Consider the following 25,175-nt stretch of genomic DNA (forward strand, 5'->3'; position numbering starts at 1 on the left):
AAGGGGTACGTGCAAACATCTATTTTCTCTGTGAAGAAGCTGGTACTGTGCCGATTCCATCATCCCATGTTAAAATTATCTAAACCTTCAAGCTATCCGCACTGAAATGTGGTGAACTTTAAAACACAAATATGAAACACAGCATTATCTGAAACACACCTCTATGAGGTATTACCTACTGTAAATGAATTAACTTATTTTACTTACGATATGTTTGAATTAGGGCAATGTACAATGGCAGCTCCTTTAAGATTAAAAACTTGCAGTTCTTCATCAGAAAGATGGCAGCCATGAGCCATTATTGTCTAAAGAGTAAAACAAAAACAGTGTAATTTGTATTTTTATTTTATTCTTAACTTTAACTATCATTTTGCTTCTACTTATACCTAGAGAGGACAATACCTAGACAGGGCCCTGGTGCTATGAAGAATTATTGCCTCTGTTCATTCCTCATAACTCTGCTGTGAGCTCATTTGCTCTCTTCAAGAGAGCCAAATAAGATGTATTATCATTCACACAATTAGGAATGGTGTAATCCTGTGTTTACAAAGGTTATCACGTGCTAGAACGGCTACTTCAATGGGCTGTTATGTGTCGTTCATACCGTTCATATTTCTTTTCCTGACCTCTTAAATGACCAAGGTGAACTGCCCATATATCCCAGTAAATTTTATCCAAACAACTAAAATACGAACGAAAAGTAGTGAAATTGAGTCTATTGGGCTTTTGTTGTGGTTGTTTAATGCTACCTTGAATGAAGGTTATTCTTTATAATAGAAAGTACGGTAATGTTTGTTTCTCAGATAATCAAAGGAAGCACATCAGAGCCCTGCCATACGCAAACTTTTAAACTCTTGGTAGTAAACCCTCATCATTAATGCCTCTATTTAGAAGCATTGTGCTTAAATTTGAATCTCATTTATGTGATTAATGCTGTGTATACAATCTGCTAATTGACACTAAGTCAGCTAATAAAATGCTATGCAAATCTTAAAATCCAAAGGGAGAATTTCAAAGACAAATGAGACATATTCCCTGAAGATTTTCAGAGGCAGCTGAAAATGCCTTGCATGTCTTTGAAAAATCTCCCTCACAAGTGTAATTGAAAAACCTAAGTTTGCCTCAAAGTCAAGTTTATTAATTTCAGAGTGCTTCTGTGGGGAAACAATCACAAAGAAAACTGTCTGAAAAACCTGGGGATTCACACTGCTTTAATTCAAATGCAGACAAGTGTGTTTGTGTGTGTGTGTGTGTGTGTGTGTGTCTGCACACGTTCCTCCACTTTTTAATCTGTGGGAATTTGCTAGGGTTGCCTTATTTTAAAGAGCAAAAAAGAGGAGACGCACACATGTAAGCACCCCTCCAAGCAGCCAGTGGCCAGGATGTTTTGCGACTCCCCAACACACACCCCACCACCCCATAAGGGGCCTCAGACTATGTTATTGTGCATTGTGACCAAAGCAAAGTGGACAGAGGTGCCTCAAACTCTTCTCCTTAACCCACACACCCGATACCTTGCCGCAGCCACCCTCCTCCCAGGTCTTGCCCAGGCAGCTGGTGGAGGAGAGCCGGCAGGGAGAGATGGAGGCTGGGCAGCGGAGGCGCACGGTGAGTCTGGCCAGCCGTGCTGAGGAGACACATTGAACACCTCCTCACACTGCCCAACCATGAGCAAGGGCGCACACACGCCTTTCTCTGCCTCTCACCTCTGAGAGGCCTTGTGCCCCCCTTCATTGCTGCTTCCCTCTCTCCTCCTCTCTCTCCTCACAAACCTGGTTCCGCCTCAACGCTGCCCACCAATTGGGGGGGAGTGAGAGGGAGAAGGGCTGCCTGTGGCCCTGATCCCAGGGAAGAGAGCCTCCTGGTGCTGGAGCGGGTGGACCCATGCTCGTTTTTCTTGGTGCCCACCACTCCGGAACAGGAGCCAAGCGCCCCGACGGCGGGCTTCCCTTCCCGAAGTAGATCTCCTTCTGGCACTTGGGCATGGCGGCAGCAGCAAGCACTCAGTCACCGCAATGGAGGGTGGCAGCAGCAGCAGCAGCAGCCATAAGAGAGCCAGGACTCTGTCTGCTAGAAACCCCACCAAATGCATCCTCCCCAATAACATATCTAAGTATTCTGTAAAAACACTCTACCTTGTTTGTAAGAAGATTGTTTTTATCATATAACTCTGTATAGTTTTGATAAGTAGGGAATAATTTTTCTACGAGTTTCATTTCTCCTTCACTCTCACTTATGTGACTCTGTAAGGAGAAATGGGGTTCAATTACAATGGTCAGCATTTCAATATATGGTTAGCTTGAACAAAAAGACACCATAACTCCCCACTCCAAACAAGTGTGTAATGGCTTTGATTCTACAGAGCACATCACTGTTAATTATGAAGACCATCTTCCATATTATCTTCCCAGGTGACAACATAAAGATATTCTAGTCAAGGGAGTAGCCAGTTTGCAAGGAAATGACACACTGCATATATTATAGATCTATATAAGTATCGGTGTCTCTATATAGATAGAGGCTCATTAGAGAGAGATTTGTGTGGTGGCAGGAGCACATAGCCTTGGAAAAAATATCAAGGAGGGGGGAAGAGGTCAAAGGCTCACAAAATAGTGATACGTTCTTTGGGAAAGCGGGAAAGAGGGAAGAAGGAACTAGCACTGCTGGCTTTCAGCACTTCTTGATTTGTTTCCAGTGCTATTTTGTGCATGCTTACTCAGAAGTAAGTTCCACTGTGTTCAATAGGCCTTGCTCACAGACAGGAGTGGCAGAGGTGTGGCAACTTTCTCCTGGGAGTGGAATGGCTGCTGCTTACTGACCACAACAGAGATGAGGTCTGCGTGGATGGCATCTGCAGGGAGCCCATCTGGCACTCCTGTCAGTGCATCTGTGCAACCCTTAACTTGCTACTGCCTCACCTCTCCCTGACTTGTTAAGCAGCAGCAACTGTGGCTCCATCCCACCAGACAAGCCACTCTTGCTCACAAATACAGCATGAAGAACTGCAGCTTTTGTTCCATTTTGAAGGACTCTGTGGAGTCTGCATAGCACCCAAAATGGTTTAAATATTCATAAAATGGGATTGGATAGGAAGTGTGTGTTGATCATTACAAATGATGTCATGGGCACTAATCATTAGGTCTGTGACACCTGAAAAACCACATTTCACACAGCATTACAAATTGCAATAGGTGTGCAAACGGAACCTATTTTCCTGGCACAATGTATTACTGTTCAGAGTGCTGGCAAAGGTTCCCCACAAAAAGCCAGACTGAGCCCCCAGCAATAATTAACCACACTGCACTTTTATTATATAATGAAATAGTTATAAAGAATGGCTCCCATTCCTATTTAAGTACATTTGATTCTACAGTCAGACAAATGAAGGACATTGTAAGGGACAGTCGCATGGAAATTACATTAAAAATATTCTAAATACAAAGCTTCTTGCTGTTTCCTGATCTAAAGTTTGTGCGCATTGCAGAGCAAAAACTAAGCCCTCTTAGACAGCTAACTCTTCAACTCCCCTGGGCAGACTTCTTGCCATAAGAAGGATTACTCAGCGTTAAGCTGATCCTTATGGGCATGAAAAAAATTGCACTGGGTTTTCCATTTCCCATGCATATATCATGACTGCAGGGCCTGACATCAGGGCTGGTGGCCTAAACAGAGTTGGTGTTTCCTAAGCTACAGTGGGGTTGCCATATTTCAAGAAGTAAAAATCTGAACACAAAAGTTGTTAAGCTTTTTCTTTGGGGGGGGGATAGCCCAAAAAGTTGTCATTTGAAATTGCTGCATAGATGAGTTTTCACTAAATATGATATCAAAAAACTTACCTGCACATGAAGGTCATGAATCTTTGCCAGCTTACCAAGGCTATTAAGTAGTTCCTCTGTACAGGATGGTCCAAAGCGGGGCGTTACTATGGGGTGAACCCTTGGATACTGGGGAAAATGTCAAAGATAGACAATAGACATTTGTGTATAACAGCATGTTAAATATACCTATTCTTAGCTTATTTCTTAGGCAAATTATTAAAAATGGGAACAAATTAAGCCTGTACAGATTACTTTTTCCAAGGCACACAGTTTCTGTTCTGTTATGGCTAAACCACAATTTCAGATAGCTAAACAGTGACATCAGTTAGCAGGCACAAAGTGCTCAGCATGTGCAAATTCAGGCTATAACCCATCATTCTTTACAAGGAGCGTGATCCACATATGGCTTAGTTCCTTGCAGTCTCTCTGACTTCACATTCCCCTCAGCCTGGCTCCAGGAATGGCAATGAGTCTGGAGTGGGGTTAAACAGAACTACAGTGGAACCTCAGTTTTCGAACGTAATCCGTTCCAGAAAACTGTTTGACTTCTGAAACGTTTGAAAACCGAGGCGCAAAGGGTGGTCTGCAAATTTACAGAGAAAACTGAGAAAAATACAGTGGAAGCCGTTCGACTTCTGAGGCGTGTTTGAAAACAGAAGCATTTACTTCTGGGTTTTCGGCATTCAAGTTCCAAAACGTTAATCAACGAAGACGATCAAAAACTGAGGTACCACTGTATCCCTCTCCGTTTCAAATGATTGGGACAGATCAGATAGATGGGTCTGTCTCCATCATGTCTAGTTCAGCTCAAGGGTGAGACGTGAATTCTGACAGGATCACCAGCCCAGTGTCTGTGGGGTTCCCCTGGCGCTCTCTCTCTCTCTCTCTCTCTCTCTCTTTCTTTCTTTCTTTCTTTCTTTCTTTCTTTCTTTCTAGTTCCTATCCCTCTTAGAAAGAAAGTAATAGGGCAAAATGTGCAGGTGCCTTCCAAATGATTTCTGTGAAATGAGGAGAGTAGTGTTGTAACCTTGTGTATTTTTCCTGGTACTGAGGAAAGTAACAGCATCAGTGTGTGTGTGGGTGTGAAATCAGTAAAAATCAATGTTGTGTGATCTACCCAGTCAGGATCAGGTAAGCCTAAAGATGTCGGGGTGGGCTGTCTCTCAATTTTTGTGTTTTGCCATGCTCCCCATGGCACCCATTTTGTGTTATGCCCTGCCCCATAGCGGCTATTTTGTGACCAGAATCCCCCAAACGCTGTCAAATTAAAAATGTTAATGACCCCTACCATACAGCCTAACCTTTTACATAGAAATATGCATGCCCTGGGAGTACAACATGACCAGTTACTGTTCTGGGAAAGGAAAGGAAATTCTACTTACTTTCTTGTCCAGTACTCCTCTAACAAACCTGAAAGGATTGGGGTAGGAAGTTAAAATATATAAAAAATATATTCATCACCATAATCATCTAGATTTCTCTGTCCTTTAATATGAGGTCCCAGGGTAAGTTACAACCATTCTTAAAATTAGCATTATATTTGTAGATATTAGTCCCTCTGTGTTTCTGTATCAGGGGTGTACCTTGTACCTGTGCATTTTAACAAAATTCTTATCTGTTTCTGAATTGTTGTGTGTCCTCTCTGCTTTGATTTGTATTCTGGGTTCTGAGCATCTCTATATAAAACAAAGTGGTCCCCAATCACTATAATCACTATAATCGTGAATTTAAAAATGGTTACAACTCCCTTCCCTTTTGGCCAAAGTGGATGAATTTTACAGAAACACTGAGTCCCTCCAGAGTGGATTACACATCAACTCAATTTGCCTCATTATTCAGCCCCCACATGCAGGCTACACCCCCCCATTATGTGTACAAACAGAAAGATATTTTCGTATGGATCATTTGACAATGTGATCACACAGTAAATCATCACTTTTTCAGTGAGGTTAATAGGACTGTACAAATGTACAGCAGCTAAGGATCTTTATCTCAAATCTACACAAGCTGTTGGTAATTAACAGCAGACAAGTGGTCATTACTATGCTTCCTGTGACAACTAAATAGATAACATGTGAAATGAAGTGAAAACGTAATTATATACAATGGCAGTATTTTTCTTTTAAAAAGTAAAAACTTAATTTTGGCTGTGTATCACAAACCTAAATGAATTCTATTTTTATTGCCTTATTTTTAGATGGCAAAATCGATGTTTCATTTACAATAGTTATGTCCACAAAAAAATTAAGCTCTAATTTAAGATCTGTTTTTCATTCATTTCTTTGATATCTACCCTCCCCTGCATCTCCTTTAAATAACATTTGTTTTCTTTTAAAGTATGTAGAAAAGATTTCCTTGAAGGTTTATGAAGACAGGTTAATTAACTAAATAAGCAACATTAGCAGCAGTTTTTCTTTGATACTGTGGGTGAGTCACACACAAGTACAGCACATGTTGTAGCAGCTGTAAGAAAGCAGGTTCCTTATCCACCACATGTATATTGGATGCCACTAAAAGTCATCCTAATTGTGGGCACTAGAAACATGCTCCTGCCCATGGCAGCGCCTGCACGGACATGAAGAAATTCCAAGGAGCCATTAGAGACACGTCCCAATGGGGTGTACACTGGTATTGAGTCTCTCAGATGCACACATAAAACACGTTGGCACTTTATTGCTAGGTTCAGTTACGATGTTTAACAATATGCCTTTAAAATTTGGTTATTCAACACTTTTAGAATGAAGCTAAACATGATAGAGAAGTTCTGCCTGTGACCCCTATGTGTCTGTGATTCCTGCATGGCAGAGGGTTGGACCAGATTGCCCTCGAGGGTACCTTCCAACTCTACAATCCTATGATTCTTTTTATCAGTTAGCATAATAGTCTGCCTTTTTCCTTTTGGGCACAAGGGGCTGCGATAGGGGCAAGGAGGAATCCACTTGCACCTTAGATTTCAGCAACAATCAAACAAAAGTATGAACAATAAGACAGGTACTGCCATCAGGATTCCAATTTGAGGACACAACACAAAAGGGAAAGTATCTGAGAGGGTGGAGGAAAAAGGAGGAGGACGAGGATGTGATGAAGAAACTCCAAAAGCAATATAAGAGGAACATTATTTTTTTTAGCTTAAAAATCTGTAAAGACAGAAGTATAAATAATCCTCAAAATCTTTTAAACTATCCAAAATATATTGTTATGTATTTTTTTATATATTTACCATTTTATGTTCCAAAAAACATGACTTCAGTGACCCAAGATTTGCTAACAACGTTATATGCACAATACTTAGATATTTAATACTATCCCCCCTTTGTTTTCAACAGGCTTATTTTGATAACTCTCTTTGTAAACCGGATGCAAGCTAAATCCCTTCTCTTCTGATATATAGTAAGCTGTTAAAAACATGGAAGACAGAAATAGACACCTTATGCTTAAAAAAATTAGAAGTGCATTTAAAAATTTATTCAAGAAGAAATGTGTCTCTGTCGGTTTACTTCAAGGGTAAGTATTGTTAAGAATGTAACATGGTTATAAAAATAGCTGTAGCAGGACACTTAGATTCTGTCGTCATGTTACAGCTCAATATTTATGTTTTAATCAAGTCTTCTATTTAACTTTTAGATTCTATGTTTTACCTATTTCATTACTTTTAGAAAAATATGCTACCTAATTTGTACATGAAGAAAGCATTTTACCTTTCCGTCTCCTTGATTGATTCAGTGGTGGTCTCCTTGTACTCTTCAAAACTCTCATTGATGTCCATGCAAACTTTACCCACAAATGCCCTCTGGCCAAATTTATCTGTAAAGAACAAAACTCAAAACAATGCTTTCAATTCACAGTTCTGGCAAGCCTTTCTTTTTAAAACCTACTAAGAAAACTCTCCTTGTAAACCCAGCCTGTTAGCCCTGATCTCCACAGCTAACCTGCAACCTTCATTTTGCTGAAGAAAAATAAGACGTGGTGTTTAGTCTCCATCATGCTGTCTGTGAGCTTTTCTAGAGAAATCAGACCACCCATTGTGAGAGACGCCATATACAATCAGAGTGACACTTCATCAGAACCAGCAACCTAATTCTTATGTTATTTAAGTTGTGGAGAGCCATTATCATTTTACCTATAATATCAGCGAGAAGCAAAGAAGCATCTGTGTGAATTGTTCCAAAGTAGCAGGCTGTAGTTGTGCCATTCTTAAGCGTTCGCCTCTGTAAAAAAGAACTCTGTTTCAGTTATTTGCAGAAACAGTCCTGCAATGAATGCTAGACAAATTTGTTTCAGGTGCAAATTTCAGGAGTCACCATAGACGACACAGATTTTTGTAATGTGCAAAAAAGTGGCCAGAGGCAACAGAAAAAAAGAAAAGAAATGAGTTTATATATAATGGAAAAAATGTTTCCGTTATAGCATCTTCAACTCATTTTAAAAAGATTCCCTGTTTCTAACTTGCATGGTACATTTATAACATGTCACCCATGTTTCTAAATTTCTACTTTGTGCTTGTTTTCCTCCCCTTGCCTTTCTCCTCCCTAGTATTCTAATTCTTTTAAATATTTATTTAGTATAAAAAAGTGCAAGGTAATGTGCAAATTCCATTTCTTCTATCATTTCTCTATCTTAGCTTCTTTTTTATCAGTCTGCTATTCCATTCTGTCTCCCCACTCCTTTTTTACTGGATTTAAAACAGTGTATCATAACATACAACATCATGTTGCCACATATATCACTGAATTTCATTTAGGCTTCATACTGACCACCACAAACGGTTCCAACAATTGAGCCTTAAGGTAAAGGTAAAGGTACCCCTGCCCGTACGGGCCAGTCTTGACAGACTCTAGGGTTGTGCGCTCATCTCACTCTATAGGCCGGGAGCCAGCGCTGTCCGGAGACACTTCCAGGTCACGTGGCCAGCATGACAAGATGCATCTGGCGAGCCAGTGCAGCACACGGAACGCCGTTTACCTTCCCGCCAGTAAGCGGTCCCTATTTATCTACTTGCACCCGGGGATGCTTTCGAACTGCTAGGTTGGCAGGCGCTGGGACCGAACGACGGGAGCGCACCCCGCCGCGGGGATTCGAACCGCCGACCATGCGATCGGCAAGTCCTAGGCGCTGAGGTTTTACCCACAGCGCCACCCACGTCCCTTAATTGAGCTTAGGTACTGCCTGAATAAGCATGCTTATTTCTGATAACATGTTCCACTGAAGATGGTAATATTCAAGCAACTTAACTAAGCCAAATTCTACCAGAGAAAGTGTACATGTGTGTCTGCCCATGCACACACACACACAACTGCACCTTGGGAGCCAGTCATCCATCTGGGAAAGGGTCACAGCTCACAGACAGAGCTCATGCTTCGTGTGCAAATATTCCCAGGCTCAATCTCCAGGTAAGACTAGGAAAGAGTTGCATCTAAAACCCTGGAAAGCTGCTGGCTTACTAGTTATTCAAGTTGCTAATGTTTTGTTTATAAATTGTTTACAAGCAAATGTTTGTCACCTACTGTACTTCTTATTGGAGTGTACATGTGGAACTCACAAGAAGATTAGAGAATCTAACGGGCTGCCTTTATTTCAGCATATCCACTTGAAATGCTCTTGCTTACAAAGGCATAAGCTATCCCAACCCTCAAGACAGAATATACTTACCACCACTCTAGTGTACACCTCTTCCACAAAATCATTGTCTTTGAATTTGGCTTCTGTTGGGTAGGTATATTCCTTCAACCACTGCAAAAGAGGCAGATCGATTCGTGTTCCTGCAAAAGAATACTGTGGAGCATGGATGTGTGCATCAACCAAACCTGGCATGAAGAATTCACTGAGGAGAAAATGCATGAAAAAATAAGAAGAAAAACAGGTTTTAAAATATTATTCCCATAAGTATCTTAAGCCCTGGGTCTTAATAATATGCCTGTGGAACAATCCTCAGCTTAAGCACATAGTAAAAAACAACAACACAGCACATAAATATCATATGTCACTTTTGAACAAAAGAGTAATCTCCATTTCACAAGGAACAATACAGACAAGTGTGGGGCTCTCAAGACATGGAGGGAGCACCCACTGCTTGCCCTACCCTTTATTCACCTCAAGCAGAGCCTAAAAGCACAGGCAATTGGGGACCCTGCATTTCTCCCTTCTCTCTTCATCAACACACTGATAACCCCACAAATGCCATTCGAAGAGGGCTAATATTTGTTTGTTTGTCACATTTGATAGCTCATTCTTCAGTTACATTAGAATTTCATTTCAGTTATAACCCTTCAGTTCCATTAGGGGAAGATGGCAGCTGTTAACACTAAGGACTAGATGCTGTCGACAGTTAAAAGGCACAGAAAAATATAAGGCCTTTGACCTAGTGAAAGAATCACATAAGCCTTGTGTGGATTGTGTCCATGATCTGAACATTGCAAGTGTTATACAATATTTGCTTTATGCTTATTGCTCCTATGAGTTATATAATACTGATTTGCCTCTCTCATGTCTACTCCTGCTATATTACACACTTCCTGTATTATTCTCAGCATTTCAGTCAATCATTACATGTAATTTATGAACATCCTGGCAAATACAGTGGTACCTCGGGTTAAGTACTTAATTCGTTCCGGAGGTCGGTTCTTTTTTTTTTTTAAAGAATATTTATTAAGTTTCCAATTTTTTAAACAAAACAAACAAACAAAACAAACAGAAACATTAAACAAAAGCATAAAATTCATAAACCATCCTTTTAAATAACAAATTTCTCAGACCTCCTCATACTTCTCCTTCTTGTATCCCAATTAAGATTATTTGTTCAGCAAATCCTTCATTTAAAGCATTACAGCTTGTAACATTACCTTATTTTTCAAACCCTTTCCCCCCCCCATCTATGTTCTTATATATCATTGCAGCTAGAAACCTCTCAATTTCAATCCAACACCATCTAACTTTCTTAAATTTTACAATATTTCTGTAAATAGTCCTTGAATTTTTTCCAATCTTCTTCAGCCGACTCTTCTCCCTGGTCACGGATTCTGCTCGTCAATTCTGCCAGTCCCATACAGTCGATCAATTTCATCTGCCATTCTTCCAGAGTGGGTAGATCTTGCGTCTTCCAATACTTTGCGATGAGTATCCTTGCTGCTGTTGTAGCATACATAAAAAAAGTTCTGTCCTTCTTTAGCACCACTTGGCCGACCATGCCCAAGAGAAAGGCCTCTGGTTTCTTCAAGAAGGTATATTTAAATACCTTTTTCAATTCATTATATATCATTTCCCAGAACGCCTTAATCCTGGGACATGTCCACCAAAGGTGAGAGAATGTACCTTCAGTCTCTTTACATTTCCAACATTTATTGTCGGGCAAATGATAGATTTTTGCAAGCTTGACTGGGGTCATGTACCACCTGTATATCATTTTCATAATATTCTCTCTTAAGGCATTGCATGCCGTAAATTTAATCCCGGTGGTCCACAACTGTTCCCAGTCAGCAAACATAATATTATGTCCAACGTCTTGTGCCCATTTAATCATTACAGATTTAACCGTCTCATCCTGAGTATTCCATTTCAGCAGCAAGTTATACATTTTTGACAAGGTCTTAGTTTTGGATTCTAGCAATTCTGTTTCCAATTTAGATTTTTCCACCTGGAAACCAACTTTCTTGTCCAAATTATAAACCTCCCTTATTTGGTAATAATGAAGCCAATCTCGCACTTTATCTTTCAATTTCTCAAAACTCTGCAGTTTCCATCTGTCCCCTTCTAGTTCCAAAATTTCCCAATATTTTGGCCATTTAGCCTCCATGTTAAGTTTTCTCTGAGCCTTAGCCTCCATTGGTGACAACCACCTTGGAGTTTTATTTTCCAATAGATCTTTATATCTAGTCCAAACATTAAACAGTGCTCTCCTGACAATATGATTTTTAAAAGCTTTGTGTGCTTTCACCTTGTCGTACCACAAATATGCATGCCACCCAAAAACATTGTTAAAACCTTCAAGATCCAAAATGTCTGTGTTTTCAAGAAGCAGCCAGTCTTTCAACCAGCAGAATGCTGCTGATTCATAGTAAAGTTTCAGGTCTGGCAGGGCAAATCCACCTCTTTCCTTTGCATCAGTTAATATCTTAAATTTTATTCTAGGCTTCTTGCCCTGCCAGACAAATTTAGAAATGTCTTTCTGCCACTTCTTGAAACAATCCATTTTGTCCAAAATTTGCAAAGTTTGAAACAAAAACAACATTTTAGGCAATACATTCATCTTTATAACTGCTATTCGTCCCAACAAGGAAAGCTTCAAATTTGACCAAATTTCTAAATCTTTTTTCACTTCAGCACAACATTTTTCATAATTGTCTTTGAACAAATTCCCATTTTTAGCTGTCATATTAATCCCCAAATATTTCACTTTCTTAACCACAGTCAGGCCTGTTTCATTTTGGAACTTTTCTCTCTCTATCGGTGTTAAATTTTTCTCAAGAACTTTGGTTTTTAACTTATTCAATTTAAATCCTGCCACCTGACCAAATTCTTGAATTAGTTCTAAAACTCTTTTAGTACTAGATTCTGGCTCCTGTAATGTCAAAACTAGATCATCTGCAAACGCTCTTAATTTAAACTGTTTGGCTCCGACCTGTATACCTTTAACCATCCGGTCCCTTCTAATCATGTTCAGCAAAACCTCCAGGACCGAGATAAAAAGCAGAGGGGAGATTGGGCATCCCTGTCGTGTCCCTTTTTCTATCTTAAACTGTTCTGTAACCACATTATTTACAATTAGTTTAGCCATTTGTTCTGAATATATTGCACCAATACCATTCTCAAAACCATGGCCTACCCCCATACCCTGTAGGTTCTTTTTCATAAAGCTCCAAGAAATGTTGTCAAAGGCTTTCTCCGCGTCCACAAATATCAAAACAGCCTTAGTGTTTATATTCACTTCTAACTTCTCCAAAATGTCAATTATATTCCTTAGATTATCCGAAAGATGTCTCCCCGGAAGAAAGCCCGCCTGGTCCTTATGAATCTCCTCAATCAGTACTTTTTTCAATCTCTTAGCTAAAATGTCAGCAAAGATTTTGTAATCCACATTTAATAGGGATATGGGACGGTAGTTCCTAAGTTGAGTCTTTTCAGTCTCTGTTTTTGGTATTAGTGTAATGTAGGCCTCTTTCCACGATTCTGGTGCCCTTTTCCCCTCCAAAATTTCATTACAAACTTCCTTCAATGGTTGCAATAGCCACTCTTTCAACAATCTGTAGTAGCAGGAAGACAACCCGTCCGGTCCTGGAGACTTGCCCACTTGCATATTTAGAATGGCACCTTCTATCTCCTGGTCGGTTATCTCACAGTTCAGCATGAGTTTACTTTCTTGTGAAATTTCTTGTAATCCATTCGTCTTCAAAAATCGGTCTATATCCATTTCGTTCTGTGGCCCTTGTGCATAAAGTTGTTTAAAATATCTCTGGAAGCAATTTCTGATCTCATTTGGATTATGTATGTCTTTCCCTTCCACTTCCAGATTTGTAATTGTATTTAGTTTTTGTCTTTTTTTCAGTTGCCATGCCAGTAATTTCCCACATTTGTTTGCTGATTCAAATGTCTTCTGTCTCATTTGTTTAATTTTCCATTCTATTTCCTGGTTCATCAATTCCATATATTGTACTTGAAGTAACTTTATTTCTTTCAACATCTCCTGTGACTTTGGCTTTGCTCTCAGTTTCTTCTCTCCTTCTTTTATTTTCTCCAGAATTTTATCCTTTTTCTCATTTCAACTTCTCTTCTTTATTGCATTCTGTTGAATCAGAAACCCTCTCATCACGGCTTTACTAGCATCCCATATTACTCTTTTTTCAACATTAGTGGCCAAATTCACTTCAAAATAGTCTCTCAAGGTTTTTTGGGCCTTTTTGTATACTTCTTCATCTCTAAATAAGGTGTCATTCATCCTCCATCTAAAGGAGCCGGGTGTCATTTGTTTCATCTCCATCCTTACTGCATTATGGTCGGAGCAAGTTTTGGGGCAGATTTCTACCTTTTTTATCTTCGGTGCCATTCCTCTAGTAATCCAAATTTGGTCAATTCTAGTCCAGGTCATTTTTGCTTCAGAGAAAAAAGTTCCCTCTCTCTCTAGAGGGTTCTTAGTTCTCCAAATGTCAATCAGGTCCATATTGTCAGTCAGTTCAAAAAAAGTCTTTGGTAATCTCCCATCTTTGGTGATTACTTGTCTTTGTGCCTTATCCATATTTGTAGAGACAACTCCATTCATATCTCCCATTAAGATTATATTATAATCCATATAGTCCAAAAGAACCTCATGCAACTTCTTAAAAAATTCAGATTTCCCCTCATTCGGTGCATACACCCCTACAATCAGAAATTTTTCTCCTTGAAGTTGAATTTCAATAGCCAGATATCTTCCTTGTTCATCTTTAAAAATTTGTTTCGGTAAAAGTTTCTCCTTTGCATATATCACAACTCCTCTTTTTTTAACCTTGTCCGATGAAATAAATTCTTGTCCCAATCTCTTATTGATGAGCAGCTTCCTGTGTGACCTCATTACATGTGTTTCCTGTAGACAAATCAAATCCAATTGTTCTTTCCTTAATATATGGAAAACACTTTTCCTCTTTCGAGGGGAATTGATCCCATTACAATTCCAGCTTAGAAGTTGCAGAGCCATGGTAAGTTATTTGTTCTTCCCTCCTACTGCCCCGAGTTGCTCTTCTTCCTCAGTCGGTGGTGTGTCTTTCCCTGGTTCAGCAAGTCCATATGACAAATTTGCTACATCCAAAGTTCCTTGTGAGTCAGTTGGGTCCTCTCCAATCACTCCCTTCTGCAGGTTCTCGCCTTGTTCATTAAGAAATTTGTCTTTATCCTCCACAGTCCTTATTCTTATTTTCCTTCCTTTAAGTTTAAAGGATAGGCCTTGAGGAAATTCCCATCTAAAAGGAATTCTATTTCCTTTCAGTAGGTCCACCAGATCTCTGTAATGGGCCCTGACATCCAAAATGAGTTTAGGGATATCCCTAAAAATTTCCACGAAAGAGTCTCCAATTTCCAAACGTCTTTGATACTGTAAATTAAGAATTTTATCTCTTTCTTCTTTTGATCTTAACGAGATCAGGCAGTCCCTTGCTTTATTCTTTCTTTGTTTCCTACCAATCCTAAAAGCACTCACTATCTTAATTTCTTCCTTTCCCAAGTCCTTTTGCCAAAATTCAGTATATTCTTTCATAAGAAAATCCGCCAAGTTGTCTTGTTCCTCTTCTGGTACCGCCTGAAGTCTCAAATTCTTCTCTTTCCCTTGAAGTTCCCACATAGACAGGGTCAAGTCATGGTCCTCAAGTTTCTTATATACCGGTGGAAACCTCTCCTGGGTAGCAGTTGCAATTTCTTTTGCTTCTTCGGCTAATTTCCTGGTGGAGGCCGATTCCTCTATAAGTTTCTCAATAAATTGTGTATTTGAATTCACCTTCTTCCCCAATTCATTTATGCTTGTAGTATTCAAGTCAATTTTTGCTGAGGCCTCCGCTACTTGCTTATTTGTCTCTGCAACTTGTTTAGCTAGGAATTCCAGTGATGTATTAATTTTACTTAATGCCTGGGCGATTGGATCTTGAGATGACATAACTTTTGGTCTTTGCTGTGGAACTGTAACTCCTGATGAACCCGCTGGACCAGATGTTGAGGCCCTTCTCTGCTGTGTAATGTCGGTTTTATATTGTTTCCCAGATCTAAGCTTTTTTTCTTCCGTTTGTTCTATTTTTCCCTTCTCATCTGCCATATCACTCCCATACAACAATCCAAGGTCAGTCTCACGCTTGGTTACTTTGTTTTGAAAGGGAATTTTCCAGGCTCTGTTATTTTGTAGCACAAAGCTTATTGCAACAAATCTCCTCTAGGGGGACACAGTTTCAATTTCAATTTCAGTAGTAACAAATATAGTCCTAGTAGCTCCTCTTTGTTCTTTAACCAAGCACACTTTCCACCAAAAATAGCTTTTTCTGTCCAAAATCTCTTTATAAGCAATTATTCCCTTCACAGAGTATCAACGTTCTTAACACTTAGCACTTTGACAGCTGTCAAAAGCAGTCCGTTCCAGGTTTTAGAGGCAGCCGATGGAAATGCCTCTCGTTGCCTTTGCAGGAGGAATAATCGTCAAATTTCTCCCCTCTGCCCCTGCTAAGCGGAGGGGGATCCTTTTTCTTTAGTGTTGAATTAGAGTCTTTCAGTACGTCTTTCAAAGTTTCTGCTTTATATTCTCTTTGCTTTGTCCTGTCTACAAATTGGGAGAAGCAGACTTCCTGTTGGTACTTCCCCTTTTCAGTGCCAAATTGCTTAAAAATTTGTATAAATTTGTCTTCTTACCCCTACTCACGGGTAGTTGTTTTCAGTCCGAATTTCCAGAAAGGAATCGACGCTCTCCGACAATGGCTTGCGGCTTCGCCCCGTGAAGACGGTACGATGGTGCGCAACTCTCAGCTCCGCGCCACTCACCCCCGCTCTGTTCAGAAGCCTTTAAAAAGGCTTCCTTGCAGTCGGGGGGGCGCAAATGGAGCCCACCGAGCCTCCGCGTTCGCAGGCTTCACCGCCTGCGATTTCTTCGGGTCTCCGCTTCGCCGCAGCAGCCAGACCCACGCTCCACGGGGCCGGTTCCCTCCGGAGCTCAGAGGGAACCCGCCATTAATCGCTGGCATCGACCGGAAGTCTCCGGAGGTCGGTTCTTAACCTGAAACTGTTCTTAACCTGAAGCACCACTTTAGCTAATGGGGCCTCCTACTGCCGCTGCGCTGCCGGAGCACGATTTCTGTTCTCATCCTGAAGCAAAGTTCTTAACCTGAGGTATTATTTCTGGGTTGGCAGAGTCTGTAACCTGAAGCGTATGTAACCTGAAGCGTATGTAACCCGAGATACCACTGTAGTCAATTCTTTTTCTGGTTGCATTAATTCTGAAGCAGCCCAATCATAAACCAGGCCTCCATTATACAGAACACTTTTAATAAGATTTGCTTTCCATGATACTAGTAAATCTTGACAATCTTAACATTCAAAGAAAGCAAACCTGAACAGAGTGCAAACCATTATTATATGGCATTCTAATTTTAATGAACTTTGCCGAATTGTGTGTCAATGTGTTATTCTCTCAGCTGGGTTTCAGAAGTGTGATCTGCACAAATGTTTCTTGCGTAACTGAAATGTAGCCTCCTTTCTATTGCACAAGATGGTAAAACAAAGAGATATCATGCTGCTCTGCCAATTTCCCTCTACCCAAGTCACCCTACACTTATTAACTCAGCTAGAATCTGCAGTCAACCTGTTCTGGCAATGCTTTATAAATGCAAATCAATAAAGATGAAAATAAAAATCTTGCCATTTTAAAAGAACATTCCGTCTTCAGTACCAATTAACACCCCAAACCTAAATGCATTTACTTGAAAGTAAGGCTCACACCCTTCAGTTGTAACTACTCACTTTGGAGCAGTACCCATAGACTGGCTCTCTCTCAGGTAAATGCTTTGCACATTTAACTGTCTTCTGTCAATGTAAGCAAAATTTGTCTACAATGCCCAATTACAAAGCTGCTTCGGATGGGACACTTTGGAACAGAGAAGCAGCTGGGAAAGTGTAAAGTCAGGTGTTTAATGTGTCTTTGGAACCATACAGGAGAAAAATGGTTGGGAGTACTGTTGCATCCATTTCCTCCAATGGGTATTCCATGTCATCATTTTCAACATGTAACAACATTCTTAAACGTTCATACTCAGCATTATACCCATCCTGCAAGGGAAGAAGATTGGGCTGAACGTCAAGGCAAAATGTTGATATATGAAGGTCAAACTGTATACAAAAAACAGTATTTATCAATAACATGGAGAAGAAGTTATTTAGCCTGGAGAAGAGGAGGTTAAGGGGTGATATGATAGCCATGTTCAAATATATAAAAGGATGTCACATAGAGGAGGGAGAAAGGTTGTTTTCTGCTGCTCTAGAGAAGCGGACACGGAGCAATGGATCCAAACTACAAGAAAGAAGATTCCACCTAAACATTAGGAAGAACTTCCTGACAGTAAGAGCTGTTTGACAGTGGAATTTGCTGCCAAGGAGTGTGGTGGAGTCTCCTTCTTTGGAGGTCTTTAAGCAGAGGCTGGACAACCATATGTCAGGAGTGCTCTGATGGTGTTTCCTGCTTGGCAGGGGGTTGGACTGGATGGCCCTTGTGGTCTCTTCCAACTCTATGATTCTATGATTCTATGAAGTTAAGGTGGGAGCCATAATATATGGTTTCCTTGGTTTTTAGAACATGAATAAATTTGTAATTGCTTTAATTTAAGCCAAAGGTCTCTCTAACAACTAGATTCTAACCCAACACCCTGTATTCCGCATTGGCAAACCAGGTGCTTTCCATTCTGGGAACTTTCCTCCCTGTACTTGAGCTCATGTTTGTGCATGCAATCCTGTTTAGCAAGTTAGAAGACAACTGGAGCATGACTTGTGAGTGGCAAGGCCCCAGTTCAAATCTCAGCAGACCACGTACTTACCCTATCTGACAACATCAGCACCCCCACTTTCAAAAATATAGGGATATTACGTAATATATAGATAGTTGTACTAATCTGACTGTTAGAACTGTTGTGGGGATAACAGGAGAAAATGCAAAGCAGACCAAACACTCAGCAAACACTCAGAAAATACAATTCGTTATCATTATCAGCAACAACATTATTGAATATGATAAAGACGAAAATATCTGATGACAAAAGTAAAATAAAACATAATGCATACTTATTACTGAGCTCTCGGATGTCAGATGCTTTGAATCCCCACTTCTTTGCCAGTTTCTCCTGCTCTTCAGCTGGTTCCAAAAATGCAATCTAAGGAGGTGAAAAGAGTATAAGGCATTCAAATGTTTGTTTTTGATATGACTCTGTGTGTTTCACGTTTAGTGTAGATTCACATGAAGGAAAATTAGTCAAGGCTAATTTTAAAGAATTTTAAGTTACTTCATATAAGGTATAATTCATATTAAAGGTTCCACTTTATTGCTCTTCCAATATAATTCCAAACTATTGCTCTTCCATAAGACTGGTGACTTTAGTGTGATCTCATAATTCAAATGCTATTTCCTGTAACCTAAAGTATTCTTGTGCTGCTCCTGTTTTTCATCTGTATTACTAAGGAATGCAACTCTAATCATACCAGGGAAGAAGTGGGGCTTAGAAGAGCAGCGGAGCAACCAGCACAGCTCAGCCCCATCACTTGCACCAACAAGGGTGGAAGGGGGTAGGAGATAAACTTGTATTTTTACTACACTAAATATGCTGTGACTTAAGATCCAGCAGATTCTTTGCCAGCCCAGCTCCAGCCCTTCCCAGCCTTCCAAATGCCTTGTAAAGGCAGTAGGAGTTTGCACCCAACCAGGGGCGCCAACTTGAATAATATATTGGGGGGGGCAGGTAAGCCCCACCCTGCAGAGTCAATCACAAGTTGCAGCACACACACACCATCTGAATGGCAATGCCCATCAACTTTGGGGAGGTACAGCCCCCTCAAATATTTTATTGGGGGGGGGGGACAAAGCTCCTAGGAGTTGGCTCCTATGCACCCACCACATCACTCACAGGTCCATAAAACAGCTCTGTGGCGCCAAAGTCCCCATCTGGATTCTTTGCAGGAAGCCATGAGCATGAAAGTGGTGTGAAGAGTGCTTTAAATGTATGGTGCATGTATGATCCCAGATAACAGAAAGTATGGTTTTTACCAGGAGGCTAGAAAAATAGTACACTTAGAGGCACTTAGCCCTAGGCTTCTCTCTTGTGGCGTTCCAGACACACTGGTGCTTTTAGGGAGAACTCTAAAAGGAAGACACTCAGAAATATACTCTTTGATAGGACTTCTGAATGAAGAGTATCAGAAAGAATAGCAGTTGTGTGAAGGAGCTTTAATACATATAATTATTAAATTTCTATAGTATAGAACTATATTAATATAGAAGAGGGGGATTAAAATGTTTAAATGCTTAAGATAGGTCACATTAACTGAAGCATAATATCTTGAATAGCTGAAAGTAGAAGTCTAACTGCAGTGTTAAGCAGAAGTAACAGAATTAGTAAATATGTTCAGGATTGGTAACAAATGGATGTGGAGAAGGGCATTAGTGAACAAATGGCACAGCAAGAACAGCACACCTGTTTGGTTGTGCATCGGGGCATAACAAGATAGTGCCAAGATGGCACAAGCAGATCATGAACTCCTTATATGCCATAAGGTGGAGATCAGGTAGGACCCATCTGGGCAAGGAATTATGGGGGAAAGTCCAGCGTTAATCTTCAGGATACACAAACATACACTTGAAAAGGGATCGTACCTCATCTAACTCCAACAATGCCTGGCTTTATAAGATTCTGTCCTACTAATTGGCCTGATCAACCAATTCATGCTGTATTGGGGTAGTACAACTACTATCTGCTTAACGTGTCAGAGTATTAGAGTAGGTGGTACGTTCTGAAGTATTGCTTTATTAGAATTGTATTAATCAATATAAGAGTGAATAAATATTTTAAAAAGCATGTTGTATCTGTCTTCTCTTAAGTCCATACAAAAGGAATGCTGGTGGTAACTGGGCACTGTATAACATTCCTTTTAGTACAATCAGACATTCCAACCATAACCATGAAAATTGGCAAAATCAATAATTGGTGATCAATAACCTGATTGGCTAACAACAAGCACAAGCATGGGAGACTCAAATTAGTATTAGCAACCCCATCCAGAACAGGCAACTGTTGAGCATGCAAACTTAGTCCTATGCAGTGGACATTCGCTGCAAGATAAGAGGGTAGGATAACAAAGTAAAAAACAGAAACCAGCACAAAAGGGCAATACCCACACGACTCAGGGAGTCAGAGGCAGCCAATGCTGAGCTGCCCATACAGGCACACCCCTAACAAAATCCTAGCATTCCTCTTGTGTCACAATGCACAAATCACACACAACACCACAATACCTGCAATGCAACAGCCCTTTTGAGAAGTTGGAGACAGCCGTTTGAGCTCCCAGGAGAAAATGGGAAATGGCTCCCACTCAGCTTCTGTATGCTAGGGAAGAAACTACAGTCATGGGGGGGTGGGGGTGGGAGCCCCCAGAACTCACACCCATATGCCACACACCACAGTGCCAGCCCCACAGCAGCAGTCAGTCATCATGCACATCACTGGAGATTAGTTTTTCCCTCTGCCTTCTTTTTTATGTTGAATAATTTTTTATTAATTTTTCATTAATAACAATCCAATATAAGCCACATTAATACAATACCAAATCATAATACAATTAAAAGAGACAATTATCCAGCTCCAAATTAAGCAATTTGGGGTGACTTCCCGTGTTCTGATTATCAGATGATGATGATGTTATTCCTTGGTCCTTCTCCAGTCCTCTTAATCCAAGTACAACAGTTCCAATCTTAATTCTTTATTTTAACAGCCACTGGTGTGACAACTCTCGTTCGTGTTTAGCTATTCCATAGCCATTAATTTGCAAATGAAGTTTATATCCTGTAACTTTCTGTGTGAAATATTTGTTTGCATTTGTCCTTCGCTTCATGTTGTAATCAATCAATCATCTTCAGCATCGCGCCGCCTCTTTCAAGGGCTGAATTCTCAATTACGCCATGGCCTCACGCCATCTTGCCTTTTCAAACCGAAAGTGAACTGACATCTGACCATGGCTCCAGGCAGACTTCCAGCATTTTCTTCTTTGATCCTTTCCAATCTGCTAACAAGCTGGTGTGTTGCCAAAACCATAATAAATCAAAGTTAGTGCCCTTTTTAGAAGGTAATGCCACCAATTCTCACAACATTTTCACACAGTCTATTCATTCAAATAATCCATAAAAAATATGAAGTTCTTGTTAATTCCTTCTTACATTCCATTAATAGTCGTAATCCATTGATAATTAGATTCCATTAGTAATTAATTCTTCTTCAGTGAAGGTTTGCCGAATCATAAAACAGCAAATACAATGTAGAGAGAGAACAAAGGCTCCCCTTCACTTACATTCCAATCCAATTATGACAAAAATACTTTCCAGATCAAAACCATGCCACTCAGTGGCTGATTCATTTAGCAGGTTATCTTGTCTCTTTCGTCTAAAACACACCTGTTTCTTAAGTCCAAATTCAAACCCATCTTAAGATAACAGAAGGATCTCCACACACGGTTGAAGAGTTTCTGATACGTGCAGTGCTATGCACTCAGCGTCCCTGCCCCCTGCATTCCGTCGGAATAAGAGGCAGATATCAGATGATCTGTGAGTGAGAGCTCACCCACCCACCCCCGACCCTGGGAGGGGGCTTGCAAGGATAATTACTCTCAAATTATCCTTAATTAGCTGCACAGCGGGCATCCACTATTGTAGGAGCTGCTGTTCACCATGGCGGAAAACACCGGAAGTCCGTTCCCTCTGCCTTCAACCCCAACCTTCAATTATAAATGCTAGTGGCACAGGAAGCATCATAAATGCTCAGCAGGAACCCTGGTCTGGAATAACAATATATGTTCCTGATCAATCTCAGGGAACAACCCTTCACTAGACAAGAGGAAAGGCCCCAAATGTAGCCAGACCAAAGCCAATGTGGAGGACAAGTGCAGGTGCTGAAAGCTTAGAGACCTTACAAAAATTGGCTTTTACGATATCGCTGCTGAAACAGACATACGGTGAAACGGAACAGGTGGGAGTGTCTGCGGAATTTTAAGGGAGCGGCTTATATTCGGGTATTGTCTTTTTTTCTTTTTCCCTTTTGAATTTTAAAGGTGTGGCTTATATTCAGGTGTGGCTTATATTCAGGCCAATATGGTACTGTCACAAAGTGTGCAAGGAGTCTGCATGGAGCAAGCAAGTCAACAGTCCCATGCAGGAACAGCCAGGAGCATCGTGGTCAGTGCTTGTGGTTAAGGAGTGGGCTTCCCTCAAGGCCTACAGAGATCCTTAACCTGGATCCTTAACCTGTAGGAAAGCGGGCTATGGAGAGCATGGTGAGAGACAGAGAAAGCAATCAGCAAATCAGCAGCTGGCACCATATGGCTCTGGAGTCTAAGTAGGTGTTTGTGAGGAAATGAAAAAGAAGAGCTGATGAAATCTGAGTGTTGTGCTAGAGCTCTCCACTAGCACCACTGGTAAGGAGGGGGAGAGATACAGTGACTATGAGTGTACTCACATTCCTCCCCTGGAGGGCTACAGTGAAAGGCTCAGTGTATGGTAACAGTTTCTCCTGCTTACTGCATCTGGGCTGCGAACCTTGCAAGGCAAAAGTGTGCATGAGTGGCCAGCAGTTGCAATGGTTGGAGTGGATGATCTGGCTTTTGCTGATGGAGACATTAGCTGCAAGTGGGGATGGGTGCCTCCCTTTCATTTGGACAACATTGCTGTCTGCTGTGTGTGGAGAATCTGAGAGCAACACAGTTATGACAAGACACAGGAATCATACAGTGAGACAGTACCTGCTCAAGGTGCTCTGTCTTGGCACCCCCAGTTGCTGGAGTGGAGTCTATTGCTCGCTCCTTGTGCCCCTGTTGTACAAGGCGCTCTTTCTCCATTGCATCCCATTGCCAGAGGTCCTCCTTATGAGCTCTAAGTGTTTGTGACAGGAGGCCTAAGAAATATAACCTCATACTATGTGCCCAATCATTTGACTTTTGCTCTGCCAGCATTGGGTTTACACTGTATTTGAGTGGAGGCGTGCTGTGCTTAAGTGCCAGATAACACCAAATCCGTGGCTCTTGACCTGTGCCTCCTGTTTTAATTGCAGTGCGGCTTGAATAGGATTATTTTATTGTATATCTTAATCATGGAGTTTATATCTTAATTTATGGTGTGTTTTTAATTATTCTGTATTTTAACAATGTAGTGCGATTGGTTTTTATATTCTGTAAACCACTGAGAATACATTTGAACATTAAGCAGAATATATATGTTGTTTCGAGCCTGACCTGGGGGTGGAGAGGGGCTGCGGTGTGCTCGCCCCGGGTGTGCTTTGCAACGTGAGTCGCAGCAGGCTGCCTCTGCACCCTGCGCCCCTGGGGGTGTGCCCCACTTGCCTCCCCTAGGCAGCATTAGCTTACACTCTGCCACTGCAAATGTGTCCTTCAAATATTTGTTGTTTTAAAAAGTAAAGGTAAAGGGACCCCTGACCATTAGGTCCAGTCGTGACCGACTCTGGGGTTGCGGTGCTCATCTCGCTTTATTGGCCGAGGGAGCCGGCATGCAGCTTCCGGGTCATGTGGCCAGCATGACTGAGCCGCTTCTGGCAAACCAGAGCAGCTCATGGAAACGCCATTTACCTTCCCGCCGGAGCGGTACCTATTGATCTACTTGCACTCTGACGTGCTTTCGAACTGCTAGGTGGGCAGGAGCTGGGACAGAGCAACGGGAGCTCACCCCGTCGCGGGGATTCGAAGCGCCGACCTTCTAATCGGCAAGTCCTACGCTCTGTGGTTTAGACCACAGCTCCACCCACGTCCCTAATCTGTATCTAACATGCTTACAAATATATCAATTGAATCATATTATTTGACATCCTACTGTCCAAGTGGAGGCCACACACATACACTTAAAAGTTTCAAAAATCTACCCTTGACCTTTTCCTCTTGGGAATATGGGTTGGTTTCTAAGCTATATGGGGAACTATAGCAAACAATGTTGGGTCCTTTGTCTAGTTTAAAAATGATCTGGTAGGCAGGTTTAGGTTGACCAATATATGATAATGTGACAATATCTGTATGTCTAAACCTGCTAAATCAGTTTCAGCATATGTTAGGGAGAAAACAATTAAACTCAGGCATAGGTGGCATAACACACCTGCACAACCCTAACCCTAACACACTTGCACTTTGACGTGATTTCGAACGGCTAGGTGGGCAGGGGCAGGGACCGAGCAACGGGAGCTCACCCCGTCGTGGGGATTCGAACTACCGACCTTCTGATCAGCTAGCCCTAGGCTCTGTGGTTTACACCACAGCACCACCCGCTGATACTCAGTTGTAAATATTTGCTGCTGGAAATAATAAATGCAATCTGTAAAATTATCTAGTAACAGTTCATTCAAGGTAACAAACAACTCTATTATTATTATTATCATTATCATTATTATTATTATCATTATTATCATGCTTTGGCATATAAACATTATATAACAGATGTATGTGCTTTATAACGCAGATCTTTTAATGAGCAATTAAAAAATGTCACAGAAATGCTGGAGTGAAGCTGGGAGGAGAATGACTAATACCACTTACTGAACACAAAGTAGAAAACGAGAATAAGTGAAGGAAAGACAAGCATGCTACACCAGATGGGAAATGTGGAAAGCAGGCTTGTTG

At 41.0% G+C, this 25,175-nt stretch overlaps 1 protein-coding gene across 3 annotated transcripts in view; it reads right to left on the reverse strand.

The window, feature by feature from the left end:
- GDA (guanine deaminase) overlaps positions 1-25,175 on the reverse strand; it is a 59,942-nt gene that overhangs the window by 26,877 nt on the left and 7,890 nt on the right. For 2 of the 3 annotated variants that reach the window (XM_053407783.1, XM_053407785.1), the window contains exons 2-9: positions 18,585-18,673; positions 9,468-9,639; positions 7,939-8,026; positions 7,517-7,622; positions 5,201-5,228; positions 3,837-3,944; positions 2,136-2,243; positions 208-305 (exon numbers count right to left, since the gene is read on the reverse strand). In XM_053407783.1, the coding sequence (XP_053263758.1) occupies positions 208-305; positions 2,136-2,243; positions 3,837-3,944; positions 5,201-5,228; positions 7,517-7,622; positions 7,939-8,026; positions 9,468-9,639; positions 18,585-18,673 (797 nt within the window). Of the gene's footprint in view, positions 1-207; positions 306-2,135; positions 2,244-3,836; positions 3,945-5,200; positions 5,229-7,516; positions 7,623-7,938; positions 8,027-9,467; positions 9,640-18,584; positions 18,674-20,805; positions 20,892-25,175 lie in introns of those variants that run through there. The other variant, XM_053407786.1, reaches the window with a different exon arrangement.

This window comes from Podarcis raffonei, chromosome 11, assembly GCF_027172205.1.
Source record: "Podarcis raffonei isolate rPodRaf1 chromosome 11, rPodRaf1.pri, whole genome shotgun sequence".
Classification (NCBI taxonomy): domain Eukaryota; kingdom Metazoa; phylum Chordata; class Lepidosauria; order Squamata; family Lacertidae; genus Podarcis; species Podarcis raffonei.